This window comes from Sander lucioperca, chromosome 21 (genome assembly GCF_008315115.2).
Source record: "Sander lucioperca isolate FBNREF2018 chromosome 21, SLUC_FBN_1.2, whole genome shotgun sequence".
NCBI classification, from domain to species: domain Eukaryota; kingdom Metazoa; phylum Chordata; class Actinopteri; order Perciformes; family Percidae; genus Sander; species Sander lucioperca.
The window spans coordinates 22,972,978-22,993,409 of NC_050193.1; the positions used below are offsets into that span (position 1 = coordinate 22,972,978).

General features: G+C 38.7%; 3 protein-coding genes across 6 annotated transcripts; 1 reads left to right on the plus strand and 2 right to left on the minus strand.

Moving 5' to 3' along the window:
- The first annotated feature begins 786 nt into the window (after nucleotides 1-786).
- LOC116063977 (germ cell-specific gene 1-like protein) lies at nucleotides 787-8,440 on the plus strand. Of its 2 annotated transcripts, XM_031319020.2 has the most exons (5): nucleotides 787-1,449; nucleotides 3,251-3,298; nucleotides 4,037-4,189; nucleotides 7,339-7,450; nucleotides 7,904-8,440. In XM_031319020.2, exons 1-5 carry the CDS (start codon nucleotides 1,122-1,124, stop codon nucleotides 8,205-8,207), a joined length of 945 nt encoding a protein of 314 aa, XP_031174880.1. In that variant the 5' UTR covers nucleotides 787-1,121; the 3' UTR covers nucleotides 8,208-8,440. The 2 variants fall into 2 exon arrangements, with proteins under 2 accessions (XP_031174880.1, XP_035852335.1); XM_035996442.1 differs by lacking the exon at nucleotides 4,037-4,189 and having other exon boundaries at nucleotides 795-1,449.
- A 1,990-nt stretch (nucleotides 8,441-10,430) lies between these two features.
- LOC116063974 (protein NATD1-like) lies at nucleotides 10,431-12,093 on the minus strand. The gene is made up of 3 exons (XM_031319017.2): nucleotides 11,840-12,093; nucleotides 11,024-11,142; nucleotides 10,431-10,945 (listed from the first exon to the last, which is right to left on the minus strand). Exons 1-3 carry the CDS (start codon nucleotides 11,991-11,993, stop codon nucleotides 10,829-10,831), a joined length of 390 nt encoding a protein of 129 aa, XP_031174877.1. The 5' UTR covers nucleotides 11,994-12,093; the 3' UTR covers nucleotides 10,431-10,828.
- Nucleotides 12,094-13,386: 1,293 nt separating this feature from the next.
- On the minus strand, nucleotides 13,387-19,836 carry LOC116063962 (dehydrogenase/reductase SDR family member 7C-B-like). Of its 3 annotated transcripts, none has more exons than XM_035996440.1 (8): nucleotides 19,650-19,836; nucleotides 18,229-18,308; nucleotides 17,397-17,574; nucleotides 17,160-17,272; nucleotides 15,619-15,829; nucleotides 15,441-15,533; nucleotides 13,999-14,154; nucleotides 13,387-13,756 (listed from the first exon to the last, which is right to left on the minus strand). In XM_035996440.1, exons 2-8 carry the CDS (start codon nucleotides 18,280-18,282, stop codon nucleotides 13,551-13,553), a joined length of 1,011 nt encoding a protein of 336 aa, XP_035852333.1. In that variant the 5' UTR covers nucleotides 18,283-18,308; nucleotides 19,650-19,836; the 3' UTR covers nucleotides 13,387-13,550. The 3 variants fall into 3 exon arrangements, with proteins under 3 accessions (XP_035852333.1, XP_035852334.1, XP_031174863.1); XM_035996441.1 differs by lacking the exon at nucleotides 19,650-19,836 and adding an exon at nucleotides 19,068-19,174; XM_031319003.2 differs by lacking the exon at nucleotides 18,229-18,308 and having other exon boundaries at nucleotides 19,650-19,831.
- Between the last annotated feature and the right edge of the window lie 596 nt (nucleotides 19,837-20,432).

The window sequence follows — 20,432 nt, forward strand, 5'->3', positions numbered from 1 at the left end:
TATCTGCATGCTCACACGCTTAACTAAGATGGTGAACGTGGTAAATATTATACCTGCTAAACAACAGCATGTTAGCATTGTCATTTTGAGCATGTTAGCATGCTGATGTTTAACATTTAGTGGAGGACTCTAAGTCTTGTTTCTTGTTAACCATCTTCAACCTGTCCGATTTATCTTGCCAATAACCAGGTTGGGAACCATTATCTTAATGCCTCTTAGTGTCATCAGATTATTTACCTGCTCGTCCATTTGCCCTATTTTTGAATCTCAGACAAAACCTTCTAATATTAGCAAGACTTGTGCATCTCACCTCTGCATTTCAGCTTTTAAAATTACATTAATTTGCGTGCAGTAAATTATGGCTCAAACCAAAGGTGACACGTTTGTTACAGAGAGTCTGAGCTGCAGAATCTCATGACAAGTTTACAAAGTGTGATGGAAAATCATCCAGGGGAAAAGACAAATGTACCAGAGTAAAGGCAGCAGATGTTTTCTTTTAACATCTGTCATCTCCTTCACATACTTCTGTAAGTAATTTGTCTTCATTTTGCGAGGCGTATCCCACATCAGCAGGCTATTCGACATGAAGAGATTTGTCCTGCATGCACACACATTATGGATGGATTTTCATATGAGACTGTACGCATTATGTCACGGGTCAGCGATTGTAAAACAGGCACTGGCTGCAGTTGCAAATGCAAATGCAGAAAAATCTGGGAAATGTAAACTTGTCCTAGATTATAAGCTCATAGTAATCTTTTTGATTAATATGATGAAATCTGCTATGAAATCTGCAATGTAATTTGCCATTTGTAATGGATAATATTGCAGGAAAAGCTTTGAAGAAGGGGAGGAGCGAGGATGGGGTTGGACGAGCAGCAAAGATTTCAAATAAAGCAGAGAAAAGCAAAGACTGCCATGGGTTTCTATTGTCCCTGGGGAAGTGGAAAGAATGAATGGTTTAATCAAGGTGGCGCTGCATCATCAGAGCCGGCGGAGGGATGTACAGTACATCCTCACCCAAGGAGCCCCAACAAGATTATGAAGATTTGATATATCTGCAGGGAGGCGAAACACGGTGGCTACATATCAAAAGCCAGGATTAGTTGCCTTTTCATTTCATGTCCTCTGGCCTGGCCTCGACCATGAGGCTAGAGCACGGGCGGCGGGCTTCTCTCGCGATCACCCTCAACTTTGTGGCGTTTGCTTTTGCCTTATCAGCGGTGACCACCAGCTACTGGTGTGAGGGGACCAGGAAGGTGCCCAAACCCTTCTGCACAGGACCACCGCTGAAGGTGAAGCAGTGGTTCTGCATCCGCTTCAACAGCTCTAACATCAACGACAGCCGGTTGGTCCAGTACATCTTTGAGAGCGGAGAGGAGAAGTTTCTTTTGAGGAAGTTCCACACCGGAATATTTTTCTCCTGTGAGCAGGCTGCCGATATGAACGGTAAGTGTGACGATGACCCTTCCGCTTCAGCCAGGCGTTCAAAAACAGGAAGTGATGGTGGAGGAGGCAAAAATCGGACTCTTTTGTCAATTTGCAGGTTCTAAATGTGAACAGAGTTCATTGGTGAATACACTGAACATGTTTTATTTACAGAAACATAACTTTATATGTATATCTATACATATACATATATATTAGACAAGTGGAGACATTCACATAGTATCTAATTTATGTCTGTACACCATAGAGATTCTCTGAACTTTGAATTATTACTTCCGAGATTTACAGGCAAAAAAAAGTATTCAATGTAAAGGCACAGTTGGGATAAAATTACTTAACATGTGAAGAAACTGTATTTTAGTTTTGTTTACATTTTGCTGCTGTATTTGTGCATATAAATGGTGAAACAATATTCTCTACAACCTTGAACTGTTCTATAATAATATTTGGTAACACTTTACAATAAGGTACACAAAAAAATAGGTAGTTAATGATTAGTTACTGTTTTTGAAAGAGTAACGAATGATTAGTTACTGTTTTTCAGAAGGGTAGTTACTTTTTTCAGAAGGGTAGTTACTGTTTTTTGGAAGAGTAACTAATCATTCGTTACTCTTTCAAAAAACAGTAACTACCCTTCTGAAAAACAGTAACTACCCTTTGGAAAAACAGTAACTAATCATTAACTACCTATTTTGTTGTGTACCTTATTGTAAATTGTTACCGTTTTCCTCTTACTGTCACCAGGTTTAATCACAATTAAAGTCAAAGCTAAACCTCACGAAACAGAACATAACATGTACTTACAAATTAAGATGCTTCAGAACAAGTTTACCTCCAGTCTGGATCTTTAGGCAGCAAAAGGTACTCAGATATTTACAGTAAAGTTAAAGTAGCAATACCATGTAAAAGTGCAAAAGTATTAGCATGAAAATAGTGAAAAAGTTTTAAGGATTAGCATGCAACTTAGAGACAAACTGACTTTCACCAATATGACCATTATATGCAAGGCAGTTTAACAGCCATACAAACTGAAAAAAAAGACCAACTCCGAAACTTTTTTGGTGGTTTAATCAATTCACATCTAGATCTGGGGCTGACTTCACTGTCTGAAATTATTGGAATAATGCAGCATACCTTCAGTTTTAAACTGGATATGCCCTGAAAACCAGGTTTAATTTGTGCAATAGACTATTAGGGATGCTGTAAAAAAAAAAAAAAAAAAAGTAAGTAGTAATATTTTCAGAAAAAATGTCATAATGTTTCCTGAAAAAAAGTGGTAATATTTCTAGAGAAATGTTGTAATATTATGAGAAAAAAGTCTGAATGTTTCCAGAAAAAAGTCAGAATGAAGTGGGTTACTTTGAGAGAAAAATGTTGTGTAAGATTAAATTGATTAGATTATGTGTATATGTTTAAACAGTTCCTGACCATACCACAGTCTACAGTTACTATTTCTTCTTGTAAAGGACTTGTTTGGATGTGTATAATTATTTCAATTTGTCCTGTACACTTCAAATGAATTAATTTCCATTAACTCGTAACATAATCAAGAGAGTCACTATATGCCTACAGACAAGCTTACAATTCAACATACTGGTATATAAGAAATAAAGTTGCCAATAAATGAATGATACATGAATACGTCTTATTATCTCTATATTTAGTACCAAACTAAAGTGTTTCTTCAAAGGAACTTGATAGGGAATTGTTAGGAAATTACAGCCCTGTAAATACCTAAAGTGTCAGTTCTTTCATCAACAACAACAGCTTACTGTAATTTTACTATTTTTCTTTCTTGCAGGGTTTGACTGTCGAGACTTCTCAGAGATTGCACCAGAACATGAAAGAGGTAAAATGATGAAAGTTTGACACCTGTAAACTATGAGCGGATGTGTTGTTTGAAAGTTTTACTGTAAATTGTGTGATGCATTCCTGAAACATCATTCAGAAGAACGTGTTACAGCACAAACATGGCTACCTAAATTTCATTATTTACCTGGACTCCTACTGTAGTCCAAGAAACAAGACATCTCTAGTGTTAACTATCAACCAGTGCCAAATGTAAGGAACAGGAATGCACTAGTTTTGATTGGGATATAAAAATGATGATAAAGCATTGTTTACAAATTCAATGTAGAAGCACAAAACAGGATTTCTCAGAAATAAAGTGTTATTCCCTTTTAGTTTTAAGATAGATAGATAGACAGACAGACAGACAGACAGACAGACAGGTAGATAGACAGAAAGACAGACAGGTATAGACAGACAGACAGACAGGTAGATAGACAGACAGACAGACAGACAGACAGGCAGACAGGTAGATAGACAGAAAGACAGACAGACAGATAAATAGATCCCATATTTACAAGCATGTTATGATAAACTAGCATCAGTAGCATCAATCATCAATCTGTCCCATCCCAGCAGATCAGATTCAGATGTACAGACCTAAAAGGAGCAGACCTGCTGTACCCACATCCCTTCAGGCAACAGGGATTATTCATTAGGGACAGGGTAATATGAGGACAACACAACTCAATTCCACCCCCACCCCCCCCCCACCCCCCTCTGTTTCCTTTGTTCCCAGGGGTCCTGTGGTTGTGTATCGTGGCTGAGAGTCTGTACCTCACCCTGCTCTTTACAGGCGGGGCTCTGATGATCCTGGAACAGTGCCCTTGCTTCAGTATCATGAACAAATTGAAGCTCAGTGCCTTCGCTGCCTTGTGCACTGCCCTGTCAGGTAACGCTGCTGTTCTTCTTTTCTATCACTGTCATCAAACAGATGAGTTGTAACAGCAGGTGGGATGTTGGCGTGGGTGTTTCTACTGGTTTTGAGTGACAGCAGCTGATGCCAAGATAAAGCTGCAATGTGGGTCTGACTGGAGTTGCAGTTCTAAAAACACTGCTTAGAGGCAGAAATAATCTCACTGGTTGTGGTGGTAACTCCAGTGAGTATCAGTTAGCTTTTTGGCCTACTAGATACTGAATGTCCAAATGGTGATCTACTACAATAGCCCCACTCGGGTCCCAGAAGGTCCCATAGACGAGCTTCAGAAAGAAACTGCTCTTGGTTCAGTTAACCAGATGTACATTTGCCAAAACAACCAGTTAGTCTTTTCTCTTATAAAAACCAAAGTCATGATAAAGCATAAATGTGTGTTGCTTGTCCAAGTTTGAGTGTTTCCCAATGTCACAGCAACAAAAAAAGCATGAGACCACCAAACCTCGTCCCAAAGAAAAAACTAAATAACAAAATATGAGACTTTTAGATGTAGTATGTTGGCCATTGAAAAAAATATTTTCATTTATCTATTTAGAATTGTTTATTAATTAGCCAAGTTAATAATGTTACTTTGATTAATTACATTAGAATTTGTTAAATGCATTAGTTAACAGATGATCATTATTTACTGAAAAAAACAATAGTCTGCTGGCACTCTCAAGCCGCTGTACATTACTATCTAATTATCTGATTTAAACAAACTGTGATGTCCTTCAGCTTCACCCACTGAGCTCAGTGAGTATTTTTGCAGTTCTGCCTCTGAAATGTCTTTCTGAGTTTCACACTGAGCGATGACCGCTGCGATCCCTCGCCTAAATCCAGCCAGGCTGAACCAATCAAAGAGGTGAAACCACAGTGGGACAGCCTGTAAAATGATGTCAGCTTCAACTGGACACATAAGAACACAGTTTTATAGATTCATGCCATAAATCTGGATTAATCTATGTGGTTCCCTGTTTTTTTAAAACAATGTGTGTATTCCATAAAGCTTCAGTTTAATATGTATTTATTTGTGCAGAAGTACAGTATATTTATGCAACTGTAAAATGCTGCGTTCATCAAACAAGAATCAACTCTGTGGGGTATTTTCATACAGACTATGGGTATTTTCCGTAAATTCCCCAAACTAAATATAAAAAGAAAAAAAAAAGAAAAACTGTCTTAGTGGTAAATTGTTATACTTTATTCTAAGAAATTTGTTTTATAAAAGGTCACCTTGTTTTTAACACACTATAGTGTAGTTGTTGGCATTTACATTTGACTGTTCAGGAAGACATATTTTATATTATTGAAGAAGTCTCTTAAATACTGTATGTGACAGGTGTGTCAGAGGAACAATCTCTGCACACTGTCTTGCTTACAGCTGGAATATTTATGAATTCATATATAGAAGCTGCCTCAATTATCCAATCAGAGGACCACAGAAATAAGTTAAACTGGTGAAGGAAACACCTCAGTAACATACATTGCCATCCAGGTTAGTAAGTGAAAACATCATACTAAAGATTAGAAAAATATTATTACAACTGTTTTACTATATTGCCATCTATTGTCTGTTGTGCACCGATGGATCCACACAAGAGCAATTGTAGTTGTTGGCATTAATAAGCACATTGTAGTGTGTTATAAACCATTCATTACATATTTTAATAAATATCTTTGCTGTAAATGAGTAAGAAAAGGAGCAAGGCAGCAGGTCAGGCGTTGACAGTCAGCAGCAGCAGCTAACACACAGAGCAGCTAACTGCGTCCATTCACTTCCTCAGAGGATTTGCTGATTTGTGGACTAATCTGATTGGAGCCGGGGCAGCGGTTTTGGGCTCTGCCAAGACCTGCCCAGAGGACCCCCCCCCCCCCCCCTCCCCCTCCCCCTCCATTGCCCCCATCCCCTGACTCCCAGTCCCATCCCCCCCCTGTGGTTACGAGTTAATCCCAAGAAAAGAAGCTGTGGAGAGGCAGACTGCTGGATGAGAGGGCCAGGATCTGACAGAGAGGCCACTTCACCTCAAACAGAGTCTGTTTGAATATATCACATCCCAGTACAGTTGCAATACAGTTTTACTAAATATTTGTTTCCCTTAAAGATCTATCTTTATGTTTATTTGCAGGTGAACATAGTGGACACATTTTGCAGCTAAGGAGACAGCTATTTCCCTTAGTAGTTGATGGAGACCAAAAACAGAATTAAAAGAGAGAGACTATTGGGCTTACATTCATTAGGTGGACACAAAGACTCCAAATGAATGATCATGTTGCTCTGTAACTGCTGGATGTGTAAATAACTGTTTGCTAACGAGTTCAAACTTCAATGTTGTGTTCACAACTTGTTTTTCTGCTACCCCCAAGTGGCCAAGTAGTTATTGAAGATTTCCGAAAACATTTGTTTGTTTCAGATGTCTCTTTCTGCTTATTTGCAAGAAAACTACAACTGGTGCACTAGGGTTAGGGTTAGGGTTACATTACTGTACTTCAGCTCTTTTATGGAGATAAAGTTTATGAAGGTTGAATCTGTACCAGGTGATAATCAGCAGATAGTGTGGAACTGCTGTAAGTTTAAGGGATAGTTGGGACTTTTGGAAATGGGGTTGTCAGAGGTACTAGGTATCCATAGTCAGTGTATTACCTTTAGTAGATGGCGGTTGGCATGCCCCCATATTAGAGAAGCAGGCAGGAGTGCTGACACGGAAGCTAAGCAAATGTACTGCTGTGGACGGGGGCAGCAGCTACAGTAAAATAATTTTAGACACCTAAAAAAATCAATATCAGTTTAAGTGTACGATATATTTAAAAAATTTTCGCCACTTTACCTTCCGTCAGACAGCCCTTTACAACGAGGAACTGAACCTGTTATATCGCTCTCTTCAAAGCCACCAGACAACTTTTACCAAAAACTCTCAGAACATGGAAGTTGCTGGTCTACTGCTGCCTGGATCTGTTAGTTAGTTAGTGTTATTGTTTGACTTTGGTAAAACTAAACTAACCCTTTAAAACACCAACGATTAGAATCATATGCAAAACACATATTACTAAAGTAGTAAGTACTTTGTGTTGGGTATTCAGATGTACATATTACTGCTCAATACACACAGATTTGCTTTTGTTCCCAGGCCTTTGTGGGATGGTGGCCCACATGATGTTCACCACCATATTTCAGCTGGCTGTCGCTATAGGACCAGAAGACTGGAGGCCCAAGACCTGGGACTACAGCTGGTCTTATGTGTAAGCACTTTTTATGTCTACTGAAAAATGTACAGTCGTTTAAAGTTTTAAATCAGCATACCAGTAAATATACAGTATATTCTTGTTGTTGATTTGATTAAGTTTATTTTGAACAGGTTAAAAAAATATATATAAATAAGAACATGTACATTTCAGTACAAGCAAGAAAACCAACAAAAACGAAATACTCGAAGACTAGATTTCCATGTTCAAAAAGGAGTAGGAAGAAGTTAAAGAAAACATTTCTGGTCCTACCCCCTTTTTCTACTTTCATACTTTAGTTATATACAAACAATTTCATTCTTCACTCATTTATATATGTATACATACACATACATGCATATATACCTACTCACAGGCACATATACACTGTTAGTTTGCCTATTTGGTAAGAGTTATTTCATTTGCAGCAGTATGACTTTAGTCTAACGCTTTTTCCAAACCTCTTCTCAGCTTAGCGTGGGGCTCTTTTGGCACCTGTATGGGCTCTGCAGTGACGGCGCTCAACAGGTACACAAAAACCATCGTAGAGTTTAAATACAAGCGGCGGAACATCGAGAAGAGCCTGATGATTAAGCAGAAGATGATGGAGCTGGACCTCCCTGAACAGATGTGGGACATGTACCTGACCACTGTGCCCGCTGACGCCGAGGTACAGCTAGAACTGCCGGTCAACGGCCACAAACCATCGGCAGGAACGACATATGTGGTCGAAATGGACAATGAACCAGAACCACAAGGAGAGGCATATTGTTAAAAATAGGGTCACTATCCCCGCCCCTGTGCCACACTGGAACTGTTTTTCAGGGCTGATTTCCTGGACCTAGATTGACTCTTGTTCCTGGATTTCAATTTCTAAAACAGGGTATATAATTGTTTGTATTGTTGCCACACATCAAATGTGTTTCTAGGAGGTCAGAGCCCAGATTCTTTTTCTGGAAATAATGTAACATGTTCGGCTTTGACACAACATGCATTTCATCCAATCTTTCCATGCAATATTATTTGAGGGAGGAAGGGAAGAGGGCTGCAATTGCAACGTCTTCACATTAATCTGTGTCAAGCTGCAGGATGTGCGAGCCGCTGCTATTGCAACACAGATCCTCATGTCTCATGTCGTTATATTTCAACTTCAGAGATCTTTTGCTGAATTGGCCTTTTTCTTACACTCAAGTTGCATGAAAAGTTTACTCATGTGTTGTTCTATGTGACTATGTTTGGTGGTCACCAAACCTTTGTAAGACGGACAATTGCTCTCAGTGAGACCATTACTGTAGGCTACCATAATGGATGGATTACTGAATGGGCCTACTGGGTACAGGCATGGGGGTCAAGAGACTTTAAACATTTCTTGTCAGAAAGTCAATCAAACAACTACAAATAGGCCACAAAGGCACACAAAACAATCAGAAAGAGATGGTAAGTGACCACAAAACACACACAATGACTTCAAAGACACAAAAAATGTCCACAAAAAGACGCAAAATAACCACAAAGAGACAAAACATTCTGGAAGAGACACAAAACCACAAAGCCACACAAAACGGCCAGAAAGACACAAAACAACCACAAGACACACAAAAAAGACATGCACGACAACCACAAAAAGACGCATAACAACCACAAAGACACGCATGGCAACCACATGGAGAAACAACTATGAAGAAAAAGATAACCACAAACGATGTAGCTGCAGCTGTTTTGTGTCTCTATCAGGTGTCTTTGTGTCTTGCTGCTACAGTATATGTTGGAGTGGTGGGAGGCCTTTTTTTATTGCCTCATATCGTCCATGTATACCACATACAACACATCTGAGGAGAGATTATTCTTGTCAACAAAAAGTACATCTTCTATGCGTCTGGAGCCGACAACACTGAATATTATAATCACGCTGTTATTCAGGAGCAGATTGGACAAGCTGTTGTCTGCGCTGGGTTCATCTTACAGCTCATATGGAGCTGAGAGGATCAGCTGGCGCTTGTTGCTATATTGATGATCTCTATTTGGCAGGGACATTTACAGTGTGTGCATATGGATTGACATCTGCAAATATGCTTAAGAAATGGTGTTAGCTTTTTTCACACGTTTGATGGTGCACAATTTATTAGCAAAATGCCTGCATGTATTGGATTTTTTAAAGTTGCTCATTTTCACCATTTATATCCATGCTATAATTATGTAATTGTTTAAAAATGATCGTTGTATTCAATTTTAAGCCAAAAATGCTTTTAAATCTACTCACTTGAAACAGCTGCTGTTGCTTTTTGATGGGTTCTTATTGGTGTAATGGATGTTGAACATTCTGTAATTTGAGATATAAATCAAACATTGACAGAAATAGACCAAAATAAGAGCAAAGGGACACGTCTATAATGGAGTAAGCCTGACACCTATTGGATCAAAAGCATAGGATCTCAGGAGTGTGATCAGCTACGGCAGGATATCTGTATTTCTAGCACAACACAGAAATGCATGTATGTATAATTTGATCATAGAGTTTACTTGTTATTGAAGATGTAAAATAAAAGATGATAAATATTTCTCAAGTGAGAAAGACAGCTCCACCAAATTCAATCAAAACCTTGATTTGTTGTTCAGTCACTTCTGGTAAATGTGCAGATCTCTCATCATTAGTTCTTACTGAAAGGCACCATTCATCAGACCTCTCCCCTGCAGACAACCTGACGCTGTGAGCTATTTATTTCTGCTGCTGTGGTAGCAGTCGTAACCTCATTAGGTGGCTAGAATACAAGATTTCCTGCATTCACCTAACATCATCTAAGATTCTAGGCTCAACGGAAAAACGAGTTCCTTATTTGAGTGTATACGAGTGTTATTTTTAGCAGGTGTTTTGCCCTCAGTTATAATATTATCTTGTGATACAGGGATGCAGCAACAGGCATAGCTGTTTGGGTTGCCATCAACCCTCACAACAGTGATATCAATATACTACAAGTAAAAGAATCATGTTTTATTGTATTTGTTGTTGTTTTTAAAGTGTGCAGACATTATCAATATCCAAACATCATGCCTTGATACATATTTCCATGTCTCGTCCCAATATTGAATAATATTTGAGGCTACTACTTTGAGAGAAAATCAAACAAACAAGATTTTAAATAAAGTGCAATCGGATATAAAAAACAAACAAACAGTAATCAGGATCAATCCCTAAATTTAATAAAAAAAATATGAATGGGTTTAATCAGGCATCTCTATAGTATGGAATATGAACCATGACTTTTGGATGCTGAAGATCAAGTATGGCACACTTTACATCATCCATTTGGCCTTTGTAGTACTGTACAGTAACGCACATGAGGTTGTGGTTGATTTGAGGTAGTATTCCAGGCTGTAAACTGGAACAACAGGCTGCAGTCAAGTGATTACAAGTTCTTTATAATGTTGTAGCGGGTGGTCCTCGATGTATTTCTTTATATACCAACAGGAGACATGAGCTTTGAGTTTTTCTTCAACCAGGAAGTCCATGGCAGCCTGTAAGACAAACAAATACATTGAATAGGCTTACAGCAAAGAAACAAAAAACGATTATGCCTGAAAAGTTAAACTTACCTGTGACAGCAATGCAGCAACACCTTGGCCCCTAAATGTCGCTGGTACATAGGTTGACATTAGATCCACCTCCTTCTCCCCGGTGAATCTGTAGTGCAGCACAGCACAGTCATGGTCGCCTGTGGACAGAGGACACAGAGGACTTCACACCAAATTTAACATTGCTGCAATAACCATAAGGCAGCTCCATAGACTGTAAATATACGGTCTATAGGCAGCTCAGACACAATCACAGACAACAAGGGACCCCAAAATGAGCAAATGTAACATGCCCTAGAGCTGTGGCGATATGCGAGATATTAAATAGGAATATATTTTGCCCTGTAGGAGGCAGCAATGTGCCGTAAAGGCATCTGGACTGCCAGAAATTCTAAGAATAAGAAACCCAAACTTCCTTCAAAAATACCTTTATTTAAGTGGTCTCCACTTGCCTGCTTCTACTGTGCTACTGTGGCCAACTAGCTAAAAATGTACTGACGTGTTATTTTTGCTGTTAATATGTGTGCCGAACTGTTTGGCGGATAGAACCAAATCGTTGAAAGCACAAGTCATTCATATCGTCAGTGCAACTTTTGCCCTTGGGCGACGTCATATTCAATTCCTAGATTTTTAAATGAAGTTTAGCTGAGTGTTCTCTCCTTACAATATATGAGCAAAATCCAAAAGAATCTGTAAAGAAATAGCTGTATATTCTAAGAGTAAATGAACCCATCGCGCAGGTTTGTGTACAGTAACCAGTGACAGTAGCCTATTTCAGCAGGCCGCGAGTGGACGCCAGGCTCCCTTGACAAGATCTGACCGGCTCTCTCTGCTTACCAGCCCCGCTGCCCGGGGTGACGGTGAAGCGCCGGTTCTGTCGGTCATGTTCCACCGTTAAACCGCTGCCGGAGCTTAACGCACTAACGGCGGTCGGATGAGACTTCAGTCGGAGAGTTAACGCTGTGAGTCTGGAACATATTTTAAAGGCCATTTATACGTAAAATATAAGATTTGTAAAAAGACTCGTAATACTGAACAGCATGTAGTAGTATTTGTAAAGACTGACCACTAGATGGCGCCACATGCACACAAGATTATGAACTTTTCCCTGAGCTCTACATAAAAACGGGTTCATTTTTTTTAAATGGATTCAATTATGAGGAATTATACGTTTTCACAATTTATACACCAAGATTTCTTTACAGTTCTGGGTTTTTTTAAAAGCAAATATTTTCCTAGGAAATGTTCTAGAAAGATCTATATAATTTGGTATTAATTAGAGGAAATAGCAAAAGTATTAAATCTTTACACAAGTATTCAATCATCCAAATTAACTGCAAGTGAAGGCTATAAGAGAGTATAGAGCAGATTAATTTTGTCTACAGCCAATCATGCAATCAACAGATATGGGGAGTACAATTTTCTAATAATAAATTAACATTTACTTAGTTTAAATTGAGCTTTTCATAGAAAAAACGTATTAAAATTATGGACCTGTAAATTAAAGTGTTTCAGCACATGTGGTCCTCTCACCAACTGTTGTGAAAATTGTATACTAACTGATAGGCCTGCACGATTCTAGAAAAATATAAATCACATTTTTTTTAGCTTAGAATTGATATCACGATTCTCTGCCACGATTTTTTTCTCACGAAGTGTAATGTTTATTGCACACATGAACCATGACAAAACAAAACAAATTGGCAGTACCAAACATAGATTTTTTTTGGCACCTATAGTGCATTGTGCATCACTACGAGCCTGTAAACATAGAGGCTTCAATGAATAAAGAAAATAAAGTACATACTGGCCATTTAAGTACAGTAGGCTACCAAAAATAATGACATATAACACATTGAACTAAATATGGCCCTGATACAGGCTCTATCTGAACTCCTTGAACATGTCTTTACATAATTAAAACATGTTAATGTCAATGTCAAATGCTTTCAATAACTTAAAGGAGAAAAAAAACGGGTGAATCGAGATCGCGATTTTATAACGATTCATCGTGCAGGCCTACTAACTGATAACTATTAAAAACAAATGACAAAATAGATTCAAGAAAAAGAAAATAACTATTACATTACAGGGCTTAGACATGCATATATTTATTTGTATTCTAAATCTGCAAATACAAGAGCATATACAACAGTGGCTTTATAATTTACTATTTTAAGTTAATTCAGCACCTTGTTGATCATTTTACGCATGTTAACTTGTAAAATATGCAGAAAACTATGTAAAGTCAACATTTAACTATACATATGAGGTGTCCTTTGGATGTTCTTTACAGGCCAAATACTCTGTGACATTTTTTTAAATCATCATTTCAATCATAAATTTAGTTATTTCTGTCAGTACATTTAAGACCCACACTCACGTGGTTTAAATGCAATTTTAATTGTAGCTCAAAAGACTTCATGAAACAACAGGAAAAACAAATAGATGTCATTATTTGCCTGGATGAAAGGACAATAAAACATAAAACCATTTCATTAATATCCTCAGCTATTACAGTTTATTATTACAGTGTACACCAGCAGCACTACATGTTCTCAGAGGCAGCGGCATTCTTCACTCCTGCAGCCATCACAGCGAAGAACACATTAGGGAAGAAGGATCTAGCGTAGACGGCCACCTTTGGGAGCGAGGGAGCAATTACCACCTCTTTCCTCTTGTTGCTTAAAGTCTTTATGATCTCTGTCGCTGCCTCGTCTAGAGAAACGCCGAGAGGTTTCTGAGAGTACAACACTGCAAAGAGCAGAGAGACAAAATAATACAGCGTGTCGTGGCATTATGCATATTTAAATATCCACAGAATGGGAAACAAATATGTTTTTAAAGTATAATGGTTGTTAAAGGCAAAATTGGCCCTAATGATGTTGCTCGACCAGAAGGCAAAATCAATCATACTCATCCTCTAGGGACCAAGAATATACAGTTGTTTTCAAAACGCTGTGTACTTTTGCCTGGTTTCCTCTGATTTTACTCACATGACCAGATGGATTTGGAGGATGGCTCTGTGTTTTCAGACGATGCAGAGCGACTGATGAAGGTGTAGTTGATGGTGCTGACGGAGATGCCGTACTCTTCTACTTCAGCTCTCAGGCAGTCAAAGAAGGCCTGAACTGCATGTTTAGATGCTGCGTCTGGAAAAATACGTAAAGTAAAACACAACATCTTTATACCACAGCCATGTACACCCTGTCACTACCCGATGTGAGTCGAGTGCAAATGTGAGTTGTGCATGCTCAGATTTAAACGGTTTACGGCATAACGCCAAGGGATCCGGATTTGGCTGCAAGCAAGGCGGGCGCGTCTGTGTCATACTGAAATTTGTGAAATCCATAAAATAATAAACTTTTCTCATTACAAACAATAACAGAAGATGGAAATCATTTCAAAAACGTTTTAGCTATTTATGATTGTTTGATTGCTCATGTTAGCTCAAAACGCCATTCAAGTGACAGCCTTGGTTGTGTTTGACTGCTAACTTGTAGCCAGCAGTGAACAAACTCCATTAAGTAGGTCCATTTTTATTGTATTGATATTACAGAACTCTCTCGTTAGCAGGTTCTTGTAGGCTACTACAGCCTCTTATCTAGAACTGACATCAGGGATCATGCCGTGAAAATGTGATGCCTTACGCTAAATAATAAATTACTGCTATGTAATGTACCTATCTCATTATTCTGTGGCTAACAGCAAAACAGATCTGCGTGAAATCTGGTCTAGCCTACCTGTGTGGGGCTGTCGCAAAGTGACGCATGCGCAACTCACATCTGCACTCGACTCACATCGGGTATTGACACACCCCACCGTTACTTTTACCTCATGTTGAAGTATCAGTATAAACACTGCAAACACATTACATCATCTACTAAGCTCTGAATGGGCTGATCGGACAGTTTGACTTGGTTAGTTTTGTTTTTTCTTTGCCTATCATTTACATTAGCATTATTGTTTTCATTTTTATAAATATGACATATGTTGTTCTAATCTTTACTGTATTGCATGTGTGTTTTATTGCATTTTCTTCGGTCCAAATAAAAAGTCTATGGTCTATACTAATGCACATAAACGTGCCACAGAATGTGCCGCAGAACATGACGTAGTTCCATTTGTTCCGTAATGTTACAAGAAAACTTGCCGTTTACTTTTACTTTCAAACTTGACACGAACCCAGGCCTCCTTCCCAACCTGCCTCCTTAAGTGGAAATTGGCGTTCTTATACTTCCTGCTTTGCTTCCGTCAAAATTACAGGAGGCCACTAGAGGGAGCTGCCAGTTGCTGCTTGTCCAACCGACATATGGGAGCGTTTTTTTTTGGCACGCATTTCATATGGGAGCGTTTTTCTTGCACGCATTTTGTCCACTAGCACCTCAAATAAGAGCTGAGTATTTCCCATCATGAACTCATAAACCTCTGAACTCACATGAGGTGCGAAAAGGCACAGCTATTTTCCCCTGGATACTGTTGACCAGGAGCAGGTGACCGGTTCTTCTCGAGATCAAGGAGGGCAGCAAACCTGAAACAGAAATGTCTCAACACACTGCAGAACCACAACGACACTATCAAGCTTTTACAAACTGAAATGTGTTTCTATCGTCTACCTTTGGCCAGCGTTGCCGGTCCAAAGTAGTTGTTGTCCATCAGTAACTTGTCCATCTCCAGAGACACGCTCTGTGCAGGTGCCTTGACTTTCATGCTGCTGTTGAGGATGACAATATCCAGGCAGCCGTAACACTCCAGGATCTCTGAGATCACCTCAGGCATGCTGTCCATATCTCCAAAATCCAGCAGCACCAGTTTAGAGGGGAACGTCTGAGGAGGAGAGCCAGTCATGATAAAGAGGTACATTGAAGTTTTTAAAGTTTTTACTTGATCCGTTTTATGCTACTTCATACTTCTAGTACTAATCCACTACATTTATCTGTCAATTGAAATGAATTTTCATGTTAAGATTTTACATAAAAAAACATATGATAATCTTATAAAATACAACAGTAGCCTGCCAGTGTTTTCCAATATGTTTGGCTTGTGACCTCTTATAAAGAAATCAGTGTCTAGTTTTGGCTTCTTGTCACATTTCAGATCTCATTTCAGTCTATATCCTTCGCGTTTCACTTCCGGGATTGCTCCGGTGCTGCAGGAAATTCCGCTGGATGCATGTATTTTCCGTTTCCTTCCGCTTTCTTTGTGTTGGAATTTTAAACTCCGGTGGATTTATGAGGACTATTGTTGACTGCTCCTCAGATCTCTGCAGGGTAAATCCAGACAACTATCTGTCCAATCTGAGTTTTCTCTCGCACGACTATTTTGCAGTGGCTCTGTGCTGACTTTAGCACCGCCCATGACGATTGTGATTGGTTTAAAGAAATGCCATTTAACCAAAGCACGTTTTCCTTCCATCCCCGAATGCTATGTGGAGTAGCCAGACCCTCCTTCAGCGCTTTGGAGGAGGGTCTGGCATAGCGAGACTACATTTCAGATGTCTATGAATGTTGAAAGTTCCCCCTCTAAACCTCTCAGATGGTTTGATTTAAATAACGGTTAGAGTCCCAAAGAGTTCAAATGATCTAATATTTCACATACAAAACTAAGATAAGAGAAAAGTAAAAAAAAAAAAAAGAACTACTAATTTGTGGATCAGAGCTTAGTTTTTTCTTCTTTCTTCTCTCATTACTCATCTCACGACCCCTCAGATTTGTCTTGTGATCCTTTGGAGGGGCTCGACCCCTAGGTTGGCAACCAATGGGCTAAACCAGCTAACCGTTTATAAAGTCGAGCAGCTGCAACAGTAACATGCTGCTCCAAGATTGATGATGATGATGATGATGATAGCTTTATTGTTAGACTAAAGGTCCATTTAAAAACGTACAACACAATTAAAAGGACAGACATAAAAGGACAGACACATAGTATACATCAGTATTAATAATAAAATTATTAATGATCTAATAATATATGATATATAAGTCACTGGAGACATTTTCTGCAGAATGAGTACTTTTACTTTTGGTACTTTAAATACATTTTGCTGAAAATACTTCTGTACTTCTACTAGTAGGATTCTAAATGCAGGGCTTCTACTAGTGATGGAGTATTTTAGTATACAACAGTCTGTTTCCTGTTTTGGTGCTGTTGTACTTACCACAGTGGGGTCTGAGGCGTTTGCCAAATCATCGGCCAGTTCTTCAAGTTTCTCCCAACTCTTCCCACAGAGGATCAGCCTCGCTCCTCCTCTGTGAAACACACCTGCACATTCTGCATTGATTTAAAAAAAAAAAAAAAAAAGGTTGACTGTAAAATCAAATGGATGACCAGAGTCTACCAGTAGGCTACTTTGGATTGCAAATTGAAATTCTCAGTTGTTAAAGTAAAATATTACCTTTTCCAAGCCCAGATAAAGCGTCGGTTATAACCACCACTTTATTGCGTACAGATGTTTTGGACAACAGTCCCATAATCACGCTAAAGAGGTAGAAAAATCCAGCTGTCAGCACGACTACACATGGCACCAGGAGAACAGTAGTGATCCATACTGGGTCCATCTCCTGGATGATATCCTGGAAAATTGTTTATTTAAAAAAATATATATAATATGCAGAATTGAAACAAAACAAAAGTATATATCTTTGTAATTGCTCATATAATGATGAATAGGTCGACATTTTGGAAAGAACGCTTATTCGCTTTCTGGCGCAAAGTTAAATAAAAGATTTCAGCCAGCAATGTGTTAGCTTAGCTTAGCACAAAGACTAGAAACAGGGGGAAACAGCTAGCCTGCACATAACCCCCCATAAAATGACCAAATGAAATTTTTACACTTCAGATTTTGTACAAAATAAACAAATGAGATATAACAAGGTTAATTATTGAGCTTTAGAGGTGATGGTTTTGACCAACAGATTGTGTTACCTTCAGACAGATCCAAGCTAGCTTTTCCCCCGTTTCCTGTCTTCGTGCTAAGCTACGCTAACTGGCTGCTGACTCATATTTACCATACAGACATGAAAGTGGTATCGATCCTCTCATCTATATCTCAGGAAGAAAGCAAATAAGCGTATAAGCGTTAGCTAACATGCTTTATGTTGTTGTGATTTATACATTTTAGATGGAAAAGTCTTTTTCTGATGATGCAGATGAGATGGGATGGGATGTCAAAGACCATTTAGGATCTAATGAATGTGATTTACGGGAAAAAAAGGAGCATTTCATACCCAAAAGCTCTCCGTCTCCGTAACATTGGAATCCATCTCACCTGCTACAACCATTTTTAAATCTAACTATTCTTACAACTCTGAAATAAAAACAGAGAACACATCTTTTTAACCATGTTCTTATATACATTATTAGTCATAAAAACAAAGAGTAAATGATAAATACAGCATCATTAATGTATCTATGTGACATCCGTGCGTACTATATGCACATACTTGGATATTTAGATCAACAATATACAGACCGTCAGTACTTCATGAGGTAAATCACATTCTCAAATCATTAAAAGTTTTGCTTATGAAGCAGTCTTTTCAAGCATGAAAAAAAATTGTTTCAATTTCATGAATTGTGAATGTAATTATATTTAAACATGGATGGATTACTGAACATGGCCTACCGGGCACAGGCCCAGGGGCCCAGAGATCAGGAGCTCAGAGATCAGGAGCCCCGATGCCAGGGCCTCTGTTTGAACCGCCTGCTTACATTTCTTGTAGGAAAATCAACCACAAAGAGATGCAAAATGACCATAAAGACACACAAAGTGTCAACTTAGACAAAAACTTGCTACAAAGACATGCAAAACAACCACAAAGACACAAAACGACCACATAGAGATGCAAAACAACCTTGAAGTGATGCCAAAAAAACGACAAAGAATCACAGAATAGCCACAAAGAGACACAAAACGACAAAGTACCACAAAGACATGCAAAAGGACCACAGAGAGACACAAAACAACCACAAAGAGACACAAAGCGAAAAACAAAATACCACAAAGACATGCAAGAGGACCACAAAGAGACACAAAATAACAACAAAATGTTGGATTATTGCTTACATGTGAGGCCTTTTACATGTCTGTGCCCATTGTCTCGTATAATGTCCATGACCTCATAGTGTTTGAGTTACACGATCAGCTTGAAGTGACAATCTTTCCTTTACATTAGATTATGTAATCTGTTAGAAACCGCTTGACAAGGCCAGTTTCTTGTCATCGCATGATAAAGACGGGCACTCACATGTTCTACATTTGCCTAACAGTGAATTAGAAGATAACCTTTTGGTTTAGGTTTACCATGCCATGCACCAGCTGTTTGTCTAAATATAAACTGCCCTAGAAATAGATACTGTATCTCTCACAAAGGTGCAACTCCACAGAGTACACATTATTCCACAGCAGAGTGAAAAGATGAATTAACGCAATCAAAACTGAACAGGAAAAAAAGAAATGGAGCACTTCTTATTCTGTGCAGCAGCTGTGTTGAATAAAATAAAAGATAAAAACAAAGTTTGTTGACCTCCAGTTAGTTGACAAAGTGTCTTGGCACTTTGCACAAGTCACTGAGAGATCAAAGAGAGCGACCATGTCTAACTGTTCTCGATATTGCTAGAAGTAAATAAGCATGCAGCCAACACTTACTGCTCCTTAGGCCTCTGTAGGTGTTCTGGACTCTGGCTTTTTATTCCTCTCCTGTGGAGCTGCAACGCTTCAGCAGCTCATACACACAGCTCTGACATGACAGCCTGCAGAGCTGCCAGAGCAATACTTTGGGATTTGAGCTCTTTTAATAGCAGCACAGCTGAGTCAGTTATTTTCCACGCATGTTGTCGACATGTTATGTTTAGAGTGTCAGGAGAAGGGTGCCGCTGGGTAAGAGAGGTGGTTTCACTGGCTTCTTTTAGGTCACATTTCTGATGTACAGTACTGTATGTTGCAAAGATTAACATAAACGCATACAGTCATACACATATAGTGCAAAACAGATTGAGGATTAAAAGCAAGGTTTTTGAGAATCATGCATTTTAAAATGATCTAAGCAGCAGTAGGTGATGTCAAGTTCTAAAGGGTGAGATGAGTCAGACCAAAATGCCCTTAATAGAATTGAACAGATAAAAGTGTTTGCAAGTTTATTTTTATTTTCATCTTCAGGCAAAAATAATGAGTTGAAATAGGAACATAATAAGTGACGGGGGTGATGGGTATATCAATATACTGTATATGTTGTCCATTTTTAAATTTTTTGTACGCAGGTGGTGGAAAAAGTAGGCTACGTAAAACAAGATTGTACTAGACTGCCTTAGTAAATGTACTTACTTACGTTTCACCACTGGTCACACGTACATACACCTATATGTGTTTGAGGTTGTTTTTTGTTTAATGTTGGCTGCTTTAATTGTTCAGTATCAAAGAAAAAAACAAACA